General features: G+C 48.2%; 2 protein-coding genes across 2 annotated transcripts in view; one reads left to right on the top strand and one right to left on the bottom strand.

Moving 5' to 3' along the window:
• Window positions 1-1336: 1336 nt before the first annotated feature.
• LY89DRAFT_686177 (uncharacterized protein) lies at window positions 1337-1994 on the top strand. The gene has a single exon (XM_018215225.1). It carries the CDS (start codon window positions 1612-1614, stop codon window positions 1837-1839), a length of 228 nt encoding a protein of 75 aa, XP_018069779.1. The 5' UTR covers window positions 1337-1611; the 3' UTR covers window positions 1840-1994.
• A 9762-nt stretch (window positions 1995-11756) lies between these two features.
• The window catches only part of LY89DRAFT_719976 (uncharacterized protein), a 2705-nt gene continuing 677 nt past the window's right edge, over window positions 11757-13784 (bottom strand). The window contains exons 2-8 of the mRNA XM_018218536.1: window positions 13492-13609; window positions 13327-13368; window positions 13140-13256; window positions 12878-13087; window positions 12540-12822; window positions 12398-12484; window positions 11757-12346 (exon numbers count right to left, since the gene is read on the bottom strand). Of these exons, the coding sequence (XP_018069778.1) occupies window positions 12124-12346; window positions 12398-12484; window positions 12540-12822; window positions 12878-13087; window positions 13140-13256; window positions 13327-13368; window positions 13492-13609 (1080 nt within the window). The 3' untranslated portion in view covers window positions 11757-12123. The remainder of the gene's footprint in view (window positions 12347-12397; window positions 12485-12539; window positions 12823-12877; window positions 13088-13139; window positions 13257-13326; window positions 13369-13491; window positions 13610-13784) is intronic.

Below are 13784 nucleotides of genomic sequence, written 5' to 3'. Positions count from 1 at the left end.
CGACGCGGCGAGGCCCTTCGCCCAACTGCTATCAGAAGTATCTAATCGGGATTCCCTAACGGTCATCTCGGCCGGCCATCGGTTACGTTTGCCTGCTGTTATGATTTACACAGGGGACCTTAAGTCTAATAAAGTGCCAGGACGGCACCTTTCAACCTGACCCCACCAGAGCACCAAAAGACCCCGAACCATTAATATGCGGGGGAGTCTTGTCCAGAACGTCGTTTCGCTGGCCGAGAGCTCTGCAAGTACTTGCCCGGCGTACTTTGGTGCGCGAGGTACATGAATGGGACTTTGGACATCGACCTCGGATCCCCATGACTCGTTGACCAGGACGGCATTCAATGTGATAGACGATAAGGAGAAATAGGAGTCTCGTTAATGACTTTGTTCTTTTCTAGTCCAGACTAATAAGCTCGCAACCGAATTCTGGAATGGCTGCTCGGCAGACTAACAATAACTGTGATCATGAACTATACCGAATCTCTACCGTGCGCCGTTGCAATTATGATCTAAGGAAGAGAAACGTTTGTCCCGTAGAGAAACGTACGATGAACGTGTTTCCGGTACATGCGTTGAAAAATGTCTCCACTCCAAGGTGCATCTTCCGATTCCTCTTGACATGACTCGCCTCGAACGCAGTACGTGCTCGTGGTACGCATTTATCTCCGGGACGTTTGGATCAAAAACGACAAATATCAAGCTTGGCACACAAGATACATCCTCGTACCCAGCACAGAAATGCGGGATGGCATGATTATGGCAGGAACTGCAGTGTTGAGACAGAACTTGTTGCAACGTTCGGAAGGCTCTCGACGACTGCGGTGTCAACGTTCTACGATGCTGTGATACTCGGAGCCTGTTCCCTGGACCTCTGCCAAGCAACAGTAGTTGCTGGAGATCCATAAGTAATCGGAGAATTTCTCGCACGTTCAGTGCTTTCTTTTTTGGTCGTTCGTACTTGCCACTCACCACCCCACTTGATCTGGAAAGCTTAATGAGAGTTTCAATATGCCGAAGTTCAAGGTGCTGATGGCCGACTCCGATCAGATCGTACAGAGAACATTGAGCTTGAGATGCGCTAACTGCAGAAAGCTCGAGACACTTCGTCACACCTTCATCATCGATCATCAACTCTGTCATGCAATACTATGCACCCCGATATACTTGAACTCTTGGCTACGGGATCTGTCATGCGGAGAGATAGGAAATTTTTTAATCTCCGACTCGCAGTAGTTACAGTTCTTTGGCCTCTTGAAGAAGTTCGAACTTGGAAGCAGGAATCAAACAGGTGGGGACACCGATAGCAGGAGAATAATAAGATAAATCTGAAGATTCAACAAGTCCCCTATCTCATGTACTGGACCTTTCGTACATATGCACGCACGCTCGACCTTGATCAATCGAGTTCTGCATCCCACCCGAAGGATCACAACCTCTTCCGAGATGAATCCGGAGCGTGCATGGCAGCATGCGTTCCTCCATCCCAAGTTTCCCGCCGGTAATCACAACTTGCAAGTCTCATCGACAATGGCTGCTGCACGCACGACCATTTGGTCGCGACTCGATACCTGCGAACCCCTCTGAGCCACCACCAAGCAACGCAAAAGCATGCACGCTCATACCACCTGCACATCTTCCACACACCGGACAATACTGCTACTGCTGCTTGCTGATGCTGCTGCATATCCACGAACCATCTGCACCTTTGAACGAACTCTCACCTCCGAGGACTCCGTTTCTAGCCTCTCCTGGGCGCACAGCGTGTTGTTCGTCTCGATCTCCGAGGCCTCGTTGCGAACAATGCGCTCAGCCAATTCTCCCGCAGCAGGTACATGATTTTCATTCCCCCCTGGGCCTAGGCGTCTAATCTGCACATTTGCACGTGCTGAAGTTTGTGCAACGATACACAGACTGACGGGCCACGATATCAGCCCTGATATCACCCATATATATCGCGCTTAGGAAACGCTCAAGAGCCACCAATGACGGAATAACCATTCATAATGAGACAACCCTCATCGACATCCAGATACATACCGCTCGACAGAAAGGGGTCGAGAATCACCTCCTTTTCGCGTTTGCGATAGAGAAGTAACTTTGGAAGATTCATGATTCATCTCCTGCCGCAAGTTCAGGCAGCACTGCATTCTCTTGTTCGGGCCTATATCAGAATATGGCCCGCAATATCAAGCACCCCTAATCGATGCATTTCCAAAATCCAAAATCGAGGATTTTCCATTGGTCAGTCCACACACCTTTTCGCAGAACCAACCCTTTCAATTTCAACTTTTCAATTTCTTGTACAGGTAGATCTGTGCTTGAATCAAGCGGTGAGAGAAAAGGAGCAGCGAGGACATGCATGAAAGGTACATTGAGTGTGGTACCTATATCAGAAAGTCCTAGGGGCTATAGCAGAACCCTGATCACGGGAAGGGATTCTCAAGGTTTCTGAACTTTTTGGGTGTGTCAAAGTTTGGTAATGGTTCATACTTGATACCTTCACCGCCCATCTGTCCCAATTTTCCTGTCAGTCCCCTTCCCACTGACAAGAACAATACGGTTATTTCCCCGCGTTTCGCTTCTTTTGGTTCCTCTTGCAGCATTCATGAGACCATTTTTTTCAATGTCTTCCTCCACGGCCTCTTCTCTGTCCAAGTATGTGCGTCCTGTACATGCTCCCCACACGCACCAAATTACTTCATTTCTCGGTTATGTGACACCTATGGTCTCGCGAATTTCAATCGCGCCTCGTTTATCGTTCAGTACTTACAGGACATCCTCGTTGATGGTCATACCAGATCTGAAGCCATGTATATGTGATCACAAGGCGACCTCGAAATCTGCAGCTCCCCATCGACCAGCTTCTGCAGGGACAGCCAGCCACCAACCACACCTCTCCACAACCGGTCGAAAAGAATTATCCAGCACATCTGCGTCCGCAGAACTACATCGCATACCGCCCGGCAGCAGCTGGATAAGTAGGTGCGGGACAGCACGGTTCAAGTCGTGGCCCTTTCACCTCTTTCCAACCTCTGCATGATCGCAATTATCCCCATTCCCTTCCCACGTTTTTTCCACACGCGTCTGTTGTCAATCTCTTCTCCAGACTTGTCTCCAGAAAACCAAACTGCGCTATACATGGATTCCCCGCAATCCCGCTCCCCGTCAACACAGATGCAAAGACCCGCTGCTGTCTGTATGTAATTAACAGAAGGCTGATAATTGGAACCGGCGAGAGCTCCAGGACACCGGTACTTGCGAGACTCGAGACTCGAACCCTTCGTCATCGCTTTGTCAGAAGCAAAACGGTCTCGGTCATCAGAAGTGTTGGCATCGTATCACCTAGCAGCTGTCACACAAAACGATCACTAGACGCAAGTAGACGCAGGCACATCTTCCGTTTCTACAGATTGGGACAGTTGGGGACCTATCAATAGCTTCGTTTTTTTTTCCTTTATGAGATGGACCCTGTGGTGGGGTCTGTTTGAGCATCTGCTCTTCTGCATCGTGGGTCCTTTTCTCTTGTTTGATTTTCTAGCTTCATTCGTCATATACACACACATGAAATGTGAAATGCAAGTAGACGCTATCACACCCTCCGCAGGTCGATTCGGGTGAAGATAGCTTCACGCTCTAGAAGTTCGACGTTTGAGCTTCCCGCCTCTCATGATCACTTGATACTTCAATCCTTTCAACGTTCCGTTCCTCTTCAAGGAATGGAAGGAAAAAGGCAACGAAAGGCTGACTGACGGGTGGTGGACGGCATCGCTGCATCATGAGATCTGCAGAACATGAAGCAGCGTAGAATTCAATAGAATCCTGATTCTCTCTTCACAGTACCTAAGCCTCCTCCACATCCCTCGCCACACTGCATCTTATCTCGTTCCCAATTGCGAATCGCGAAAAGCCTCATAATTAAAAAAGATCTACCACTACCACCACTACCCAACCCAACCCCAACCCGAGTCCATCCTTCCCCGCAACTTCCTTCCATCGATCGTTCGTCCACCCCACCAAAAACCGTCCATCCATCGATCTAGCCTCAAAAATTCCAAAAACCTTCCTCCACCACCACCAGACTCAAAACCACCGACGACACGATACATACACCAGTTCCCAACGTCCGAGTTTCAGCTGCAACGCTGAAACAAAGCATCATCGGATGGAACAAAATGCGCTCCTTAGTCTCGTCGCCCATTGGCCGCAATTCAGAAACAGAAAAAAATCGGAGAACACGAGACGATCGCATCAGAGCACCTCTGTCCCTGCGCAGGTACTTCCGTCCCTCAACGTGAAAAAGAAAAATTCCCCGACGCAAACAACAAACCAGTATTTTTTCAGCCTGCAAACTAGTACTTAGCTACATACATGCTCTCTTCTCAAACCTCCGATCCCATACCACTCCGCTGTGGCTGAAACCTAGCATTTGCGCACTACTGCCTACTCGTCAATTTCAGGTAAGGTAGAGAGGGTAAGGTGGCTAATGTCGACTTATTTTGGCGTGCTCTGCACGCACTGACTGGCGCCCACTAACGAACTCAAAAAACCACACTTGCTTGAACAACTAAGTAAGTACAAAGTACTGTACTTCCGTACCCTCGATTATCTCCAACGCCCCCTGCCCTAGCCCTAAAGTACGTAGGTAAGACAGACTTGACCAGAAAGTGAACAAAGAAAGAGAATTAGAGTTTTGAGCAATGACCTTAGACGTCTCCCCGTTCCCGTGTAACCTTCTTTGCCAACCTAGAATGCTTGGCACCCCAGCACAAGCTCAGTCAAGCAAAGTGTCGCCATTATTGACTCGCGAATCATAATGTAACCCTTGATCGGAAGGAGCCCCCCCAATCACACACACTTCAGTCCCTGTCAACAACCTGCAATCGATATCACAAACCTGCAAAACTATTGAATTGTGAATATCGCAAATCCAAATCCCCATCCCGGCCCGGGGTCTCGATTCGTCATCGACTGCTGAGGGTACTTGATAGATACTTGCTGTTTATCTATCTCAATCAATGATCGTCTACCAGTACGCTACCAGTCGGTGTGGCGGGCTGGAAACCCATGTTGAGCTTTCCGGGTTCAGGTCCCTGCCGACACGTGCTAAGCGAGTTCGAGTGGCCAAGACAGAGTTGTGGAAGGAGAGGTGATCTCCCCGACCGGCATGGCGTCGTCCTCATCCTTACCCGTCGATCAATAACCTTCTTGCCCTCCAATCAGCTATCTAGCATGATAGAGACGATACCGTTCGAATGTATTTGGGGCCCGTTAATGAGAAATCCTGCAAATACGAACCAAAATCCTGATTCTGGCTTCCGGTGCTTTATCTGCTGCAACGGTGCTCCTGGGAGAGTTGAAAGTCAATATGATGTGATGGCTTGTGATTTGGGTCGTGCGGGCATGAAGGGCATTACTCGAGTCGAGGGGATGTGGACAATCAGAGTTTTCTCTCCGTAGGACAAATTCTATTCTCCGTGCACTGCAGAAACAGTGTGCTTGGCAGCACAGGTACGGCGGGGTAAGCAAAGCATGTGCGGTATCTCCACCAAACTCAACAGGTCAAAGTCGACTTAGGGTAAGTAAGACAATCGCAGCTTCTCGTTCCACGGATATCGTGGGGAGAAACACTCACCCGGTTTCGATGTTTTGCACGTAAGTATCATTTCGAATAGCTTGGCCGGCGCCTTGCGGGGCTTTCGGATGCGATCCGCTAGGCGAGACAAACGCCATCATAGGTATGCATGATGTCGACTCACCTGAATTTCTGAATGTCTCAGCCGTTGCTCGCTGACTTTTGCTCATCTAGAACAAAGTGGATATGAGTTTCAGATCACTCACAGATATCCAAGCTCATTCTCCAGTTCTCATCATAGATCTCTCTGTACGTAATCGTATATCTACAAACGATCGACGAGGTTGAAAGAGTTGGGATGTGCCAGGACGCATCATCGAATGAAGATTAGGATCCTCCGAAGCAATTAAGCTGTTCTTTCTGCCGACCAATTGATAAGCTAGAATTTTAAGGTTCATGAGGCCGAATACGCGACACTGGGCTGGAGTTTGAAGGGGCGAGCGAGAAGCCGCACAACCATCCCAGTTATTCTCCGTAACTGGTTGCTGAGTAAGTCCAGGATATCTTGTTTACAGTTTCGCAAGGTATGCCCAGATCTCAATAGCTGCAGCATTTTGGAGCCGTGTAGAAGGGGTTTCCTAGGTCTCCAGACAAATGAACATAATATCCTCCCGCCTCCATTTTCGGCAACATTGAGAATCCTTGATGCGGATCTGCAGGGGATCCTAGGAGCGATCTCGGAAGGTCATTCTGTACCAAATGATTCATGTCAGACGAACAATACTCCGATCATCTCGCAGAACATGATCTTGATAATTACAACAAATGTTTCACTCTCTGCATGTTGTTAGTGCTGAGCATAAGGACGATTCATCTGACGCTCCAGGTAAGTCGCAGTTAGCTCTCCGATGTTTATCCATGTCTATCCAGCCACGGGCAATAACTAGCGTCATGATATCGAAGCTATACTTACAATCGTTAATTTCGGCGAGCTCGCCATGTACCGAAAGGCCTGGGGTTGAGAAGTTTCATGATCTTCAGCTGCATCTTTTCGACATCTTTGAAGCACGCCGTTCGGCTCTAACCGTTCATGGAGCCCTCCCCGCGCGCTTGCACCTAAGCTCTGTAGTCCACTGGTCTAGGTCCGGGAAAACCCCTCTATCAGACAAGGTCATGAAGATCCAGTCCCCGAATTCGACTCGGCCTGAGTCCGTTGTTTGTCAATTGTGTCTCTTGCCTTTCCTCCGCGAATGTTTCCTCAAGATATCTTATCCGATTGTGGTGGAGCAGCATACGGGAGTCCGGAATCGAGCGGGCAAGTCGCCTCATCGAGAAACGGATTATTCTCACTGCCGGACCTTAGCATCAAGTATCAATGTCGCCATGCACCTATCGAATATTAGCATATTTTCGGAACCAACATCTGTTGCACTAGCTACGACACCGCCAACTACGGAACGAATTTCTACTTTGAGTATTGTGTGAGTCGATTTATTGGTGTAACTGCCGTCCATCTAGGTATATGTGTATGCAGGTGATAGTGACATCTGGAGGATTTCCTCAAGCAAGTTCGTTTTGAGTTTTACTTCTTTCTGATAGTGCCGATCTGGGGATACCACAAGGTCTCCATGAATCTGTCGGTCGAGACGATGCTAGCATCACTTGAAGAAATGACCGGTATTAGATTCTCGTGGCTCTGCGTAACTCCCAAACGGTAGTTCAGAGTATGGAATTCGTAATTGGATCGCTCTCATTCTCTAAGTCATCCTTTGTCTTAGGCCTGCATTGGCTTGTCTGCCTCATTATTTTGGAGACTGTTCGACCGAACTTTATTTTCCATTTATCAGCCGTTACAATGTTGACTTTACCAGCCGTACGTTCACGTACGTTGAGTTCACTGATGACAGCGGCCCAATGGTAGGCGAGACGAAGACAGCGGCTGAGCGAACGACCTGTTAGTGTACTCTCCGTCCACATCTTCCTGCTCCAGCTTCACAAAGCTCCTTCGATCAGAAGATTAGCTTGCCTTCACCGCAGATCAGCGGACTTTTTGCCGAGCCGCAGCACAGTGAAGATATAAATTCTCCGTAGAGGGTGATCCGGTCAGCTTCAGTTGCAGATGTTGTCTTCATGTTTCACAATTTGAATAATCAGATGCGATTGGAAAGTTCTTGCCTTTCTAGCGGCAAGATGATCAGCTGAGCGAGAACGCAAGAGACTCCGCCATCCGATGATACCGTCACTAGATCTCATTCATTGAGTGTTCAGCCTCTTTTCCCTTTCTCTCGTCGTGTCTCCATACAATTCTTGAGACTGCATGTGCTGTGTTTGGCGCTCACGGACTAGAATGGGAGAATTGGAGACAGGTCTGCTCGTCAGCTGAGGCCGCAATTCCGTACGTTCTGTGCTTGATCATCACTGTAACAGTCGACGAATGCTTCGAAATCCCTAGCTTTCTGGACGGATTTCAAACACGACCGAAGGGCTGGAAGGTGATCTTCACCTAGTCCCACACACCGAAGTTACCGGCCACTAGGTTTCTCTCACTCTACTGAGGTGTTCGTGCTATGATAACAGATGTCGCTGGTAGCGTCTTCGGGGGTCTTCGCGCGATTATAGTATGCAGCCCAGTGAACCCCTCATTATAGTACACCTCTGAGGAACAATCCATCTGCACTCATAGGAATGATATTCTTCGATCTCCGACACTTGAGGTTCCATCCTCAAAGATGTTCCAGACGGCAAGCTGCATCTCGGCGTCGCAGATTTGGATACCAAAATACATCTCGAATAGGCCATTTCTCTAGGCTCGTTCGGAATGCCTGTATTTGGATATCGGCAGGAAATACGCAATAAAATCCTTCAATGTAATGAGGAATACTGCCTAAAGAAGCATTTCGCCGAAAAGGAACAAATATGAGAGTAGCTATATTTCGTGCTTCATGGCCATTTGGCAATGTTGCACGGTCACTCATACCTGGACATCAAAGCGTCGTCCTTCAGGATGACCTAGGCATCCCATCTTACATGGCCGGTGTCCTTGTGGTCACTCCACTGCGGCATACCACAGTGATGCCTTCGTCCGAATGGCACTGTGGCGAAAATGTAACATGCGGTTCAGATGGCATCAAGAAACTAGCAGTGGCAGTAGAGCATCAAAACAAAATTCTGCTCCTCGAAACCTTTTCACCAATCACCACTCATCGGGGGACATTCAGGTTTGACAGCTGCAGTCATCCCTCCAATATTCGAAGCGAATATCCTCATGAAGTAACTGAATGTGATAGCTGACAGAAAAATAGATGACCATCATCGAATGTTTCTTTTGAAGAAAACGGCGCTGCGTTGCATCTCCACGAACAAAAACGAATATACCGCGGCTACGCATGCCCGTACCCTGTCCTGGCAGCAATAATAGAACACTGGCTGGTCTTATGCCGATACCCAAGCTCTTGACTGACCCAGATCGAGAGTGTGCATTGCAAGGCTCTGCAGGATCTGGTTCGGTGGTTGCATGAACTTGCCCCTCACAGGAGGACATGTCTGTTGATCTCAATGTTGCTTTTTGTCATTTTCTGCCCATGTCCCTCTTTCAACTTGGAACTCCCAGTCAAATGAGTGTCCACCCTCAGTGCGGGCCTTGGAGACCAGAAAGAGCCATTATCGTGACGCCTCTTAAGAGTTTCATCTCGCAAAGAACGACGCCGCAGTCGGTGCACTTCCCGAGCTGTCTTGTACCCCGTAACCGTTGCGGCACACGGGAACGACCCCAATAATAATTTCCTTGCCACGCATCCTTTCCCATTCTAACGTTTGTGGAGAACGAGTTGTCTCGTCGTCGGCAGGCTCGGTGAACACTCATCATGATCAGGGGCTACGGAAGCGTGGACCCGGCGTTGCTCCCCAGAGACCTGGTTCATATGGAGGCTGAAATATTGCTTGGGATATCTGACCCTGGTATTGTGACATGTCGAATTCACGTTCTTCCTTTCTTTTCTCCATTTTGGCCTCTCCCAACGGCAATGAATCGCCTGTGGCATATTCTCAAGGAAGAGCATGGGGTATCTCGGCCGTTTTTCACTCCACCGGCGCATCCACTGCACTGCGACTACACACTCTCGTGTGGGGGTTCCAACGTCGTGTCAGCGTCTAGACCATTGCTCGTGCGGCCGTTGAAGCTTTCTTTTTCGCTGCCTGCAGTTTCTCAAGCTGTTCTGAGGACCTTATTCGTTCCATGTGCTGTGACCGTATCGTATCGGGATATTTTGAGCTGGAAACAAAAGATGATGCATGCACGAGAATGCAAGATTCTGCACGCTTCACGGCTTGCAGCAAGCAGCTTTGTTCTTTTCCCAGGTGCAGTTCGCAAGCAAATCCCTATTCGAGTCCTGCATCGGCGTCTTTACACGCTGCGTCTATCGCGTTGACGGCGGAAGAGGAAGTGCGAAGCTGGTGCGATATGAGCGGAAGGTTTGGTGACTTTCTTTTTGAAGGTGCAGCGAGATGATGCACGCCCTTGCTCTTGCAACTCGAGGGATATGGAGACGAGCATGCCACGGTGACGATAATCGCGCTAAAGTCAGCGTTGATAGGATTTCTCGGCATACCGATTTGGGTTTTGTTGAATTGCTTCTTTGTTGTTGATGATGTTGATGAAGTATCGACTATGCTGGGTGAGGAAGGAGCGGCGAGAACCAAGTTTTCGTATTCGCTGATAGTGGTTCGAGATAGATCTGCAAGTCATGCATTTGTTTTGCTGCGATTGCTGATGGAGTTGGAGATGGTGTTGTGAGATGGAAGTGTGTCCTCAACCCGTCGAATACCAAATTGGCAGCTGTCTCGATTCAGCAGGACCGAACGACTTTCCCTTCACATTGCAGACGAGGACCCGAGTTGGAATTTCAAAACACCTTTACATCTCCTCATCGATGATACGACCAAAAGGTGTATACGAAAACTCTCTGCTACATGTTCCCTCGCAATCACAGTGAGACTTGCATCGCGATTTCTCGTTCGCGTCTCACCCAAAGATCAGCCGATCAGCAGAGGACGGAGGCTCGAAGATAGTCAAGCCTCTGTCTCCTCAACAAGCAGATGTTCTCATTTCCTGAGCTGGAGGTACTCGATGTCCTCTGTACACGCACCTTTTCTTGCTCCAATTCGAATCTTCACTCTCGTTCTCACTTTCCAGCATCTCCTCGGATTTTCAATTGCTCACCCTCCATCCCCTTTCAGAACGATACATTAAAAAGCCGCCTTCAATTGATAGCCTTATAGTCATTATCTTGCTGTTTTCATGCTACACATATACATGTTCTTTTCCCCAATATCTATGCTGCCTCACATCTTTGTTCTCACCTACGCACCACAGTCAAATCCTGCATGTGTAAGTGTTGGCCACCTTCATCTCGAAGGGTATTTAGTCTCTCTACTGATAGGTTTAATAGATCATGGCATGCCTCCTGCACGTCGGTCCAGATGACTGTCTCTTCATACCTCGGTGCCGCGCTCTTGGTCAATCGCCTCCACATCCATTCCTCCAACCCGCCAAGACGATATGAAGGATGCAAGCTCCATGGCATACTCTATAACATATGGGTCTATATTTGTTTCACCAAATTGAGAAACTTCGGGTTTTTTCGGTGATGGCTGGGGAAGGTATGGAGCAAGGAGCACTTTTCAATTCGTGGTTCCACACTCCTTTTCCCCCTCGTTTCAAGGAAAGATGTAGATTAAATGTCATTTAGAGGATCTTCGACAATAGAAGCTGTACATCAAGTTGGAAGTGAATTACTTTCAACAACTGTCTTGATCATTTGCTTATTTTGTGGTGCTTTGCAAATATGTCAGATGCAACAGAATTCCTCCGCTCGAATGATTGGCAAGATCCAAGCGCCGCCTGAACACTTGCAGAGGGTTATTGTCTGTCAATATGATGCCGTAGAGAGAAGTTGGTGGTGTCCTCACTTTACTATTGCCCTCGAGGTTGCAACAAAGTAGCTTCACTGTTTCTGGCCAACGCTCAATTCTTCATGAATGCTACAATCAAGTCTGCTTCGTTGCCGCTCTCTTGTTCTCTTGACGATGTCCCATGGATTAAGGTACTTTTGTCATACACAAATCTCACGTCTTCCTCCACAAGCAGTGCAGATGTCAAAGAGTTCAACTTGAACAAATCTTGGGTTCTATCGCTCTATTCCTGTAACTTGAACAAGTCTTTCCGAATAGCTCGTTGATTTCTATAGTCCAAACTTAATAAGTAATGAAGCTGCTTTAAGCTGTAGGTGAGTCTGACCGGAACTCAACAAGAAGCATTGATAATACCAAAGAGAAATTGGTAGATGAGGATACATGTCCATCAAAAATCTTTGATCCTCCATTTGAAATCAAACCCTGAATATATCCAGAAGAAGCAGAAGAATCAAATCAAAAGCCGTAATGCGTAGCCTTAGAGCGGGGTCATGCCAAGATGTCAATTGAGCCTGCCAATGTCAAGTCCGTCCAATTCTCTCTTCGAAATCACACCCGGAGCCTTCTATCTGCGCATGCTAAGATATAATAGTAACAGTAGTGAGCCCCGTAGTCTGCGTTTGAACAGCCGAACATGTCGCGGTGTTGGTAACGATTGGTTGAGTATTAGTCACAGAAGGACAACCTGGAAGGTAATTGCCGTTGATATCGAGAGGCTCGAAACCGATGGCTCCACCTAGACCGAAAGATACGACTGGAATGGCGAAGTTTTGAACTGCTTGCGTGCAGCTTTGTATGCCTCTGTAGGAATAGTCAGACGCTGTGAATAGGATTTCCTGGGAGGGGACTTACGTAGAGCCAGTTGTACAGTCAAGTGCATAATAGCCAAAATTGGTATAATTGGTTGCAGCCTCGAGAGTCGGCATATTTCCAGCAGTTCTGGTTTCTTTCATTAGCTTTGCAGCGATGTGCTGGTCGTTCGGGATGAACTTACGCAGGGACAGCACTACACCAAGACCACTCTGAGATCCAGAGCCAGGTTGCACCATCGGTGATAACTCTCACGAGTCCGTCGTCGTCGCAATACATGTCATTCATGCCATTGTAGGTGACTTCGTTAGTGGGTGTGTTCGGGCAATTGAACGTTCCTCCATTGTAGGAAATGCTCAAGGAAACTCCACCGCTGTTCGAGACGAAGTTGTGGACAATAAAGTCTGACGCTACTGGACATGAACCGGCCCATGGGTTGACGCCTGCGGTAGGCTCGGCACCTGGTCCTGTTGCATGTGGTGTTAGTTCGCTTTCATTCTTGGTTTGGGACTCGTTACTTACGTTGAGCTGTTGTTGCCGGTGGTGGCACGTATGTCTGATACACATACGTTGTCGACGTCTCTTGGCTTGGTACGACATATGTAGTTACTGTTGAATAATATGTCTGAAGATCGGAGTCCGTGTCTGGGTAGACATAGACCGTCGTATAAGTCACTGGCTCCGGCGCAAGTGTGATGGTAGGAGGTGGCCAGTAGTATGTTGGCTGGACAACTTGAAATCATTCAGAATGTACATTCAGGAGAATTGGGTCTCGCATCCTTACAGATTGGCTGAACATATGTTGTAGGGTTTCCAACACTGATATAGATAGTGGTGTAGCTATTCTCTGATCGATGATGAGTCGTGTGTTGGGGTGGGTTTGGGAAATATACTGATGTATCTTGAAAAAGTTAGCTCTCGAAGGCTTTCGATATTGATATTGATATCATAAGTGACTGGGGCTTGCTTACATGTCGTAGAGAAAGGTGGAGGAGGATTGTAGTTAGTGGTCCCTAAGAAGTTAGTATCTGAACGAATATAGCTAGACAATTTCTAGCTGTTCTCAACGGTATGTGGCTCTACCACCGTGCTACCATCGTGACTGCCAAGTCTGGGGAGTTCGCTCGATGACTTACTGAAAGGAGGGGTGTAAGTCTGCTGAGGCTGGGTATAAGACTGGGTAGGTGGTGTAAATGTTTGTCGAGGATTCGTCCGCGTATCTCGAGGGTTGCTGCTTTGGGGTTCCGTGAATGTCTGTCGTGGTTCAGTAGTATAAGTCTGCTGTGGTGGTGTGAAAGTTTGTCGAGGATTGGTCCGTGTGTCTCGAGGGTTGCTGCTTTGAGGTTGTGTGAACGTCTGTTGAGGCTCAGTTCGAGTGTCGTGAGGCTGGGTGTAAGTTTGCTGAGGCTCCGTATGGGTCTCTCGGGGG

The sequence above is a fragment of the Mollisia scopiformis genome (assembly GCF_001500285.1).
Source record: "Mollisia scopiformis unplaced genomic scaffold LY89scaffold_15, whole genome shotgun sequence".
Lineage (NCBI taxonomy): Eukaryota > Fungi > Ascomycota > Leotiomycetes > Helotiales > Mollisiaceae > Mollisia > Mollisia scopiformis.
This window is presented reverse-complemented; position numbering and strand designations above follow the sequence as displayed.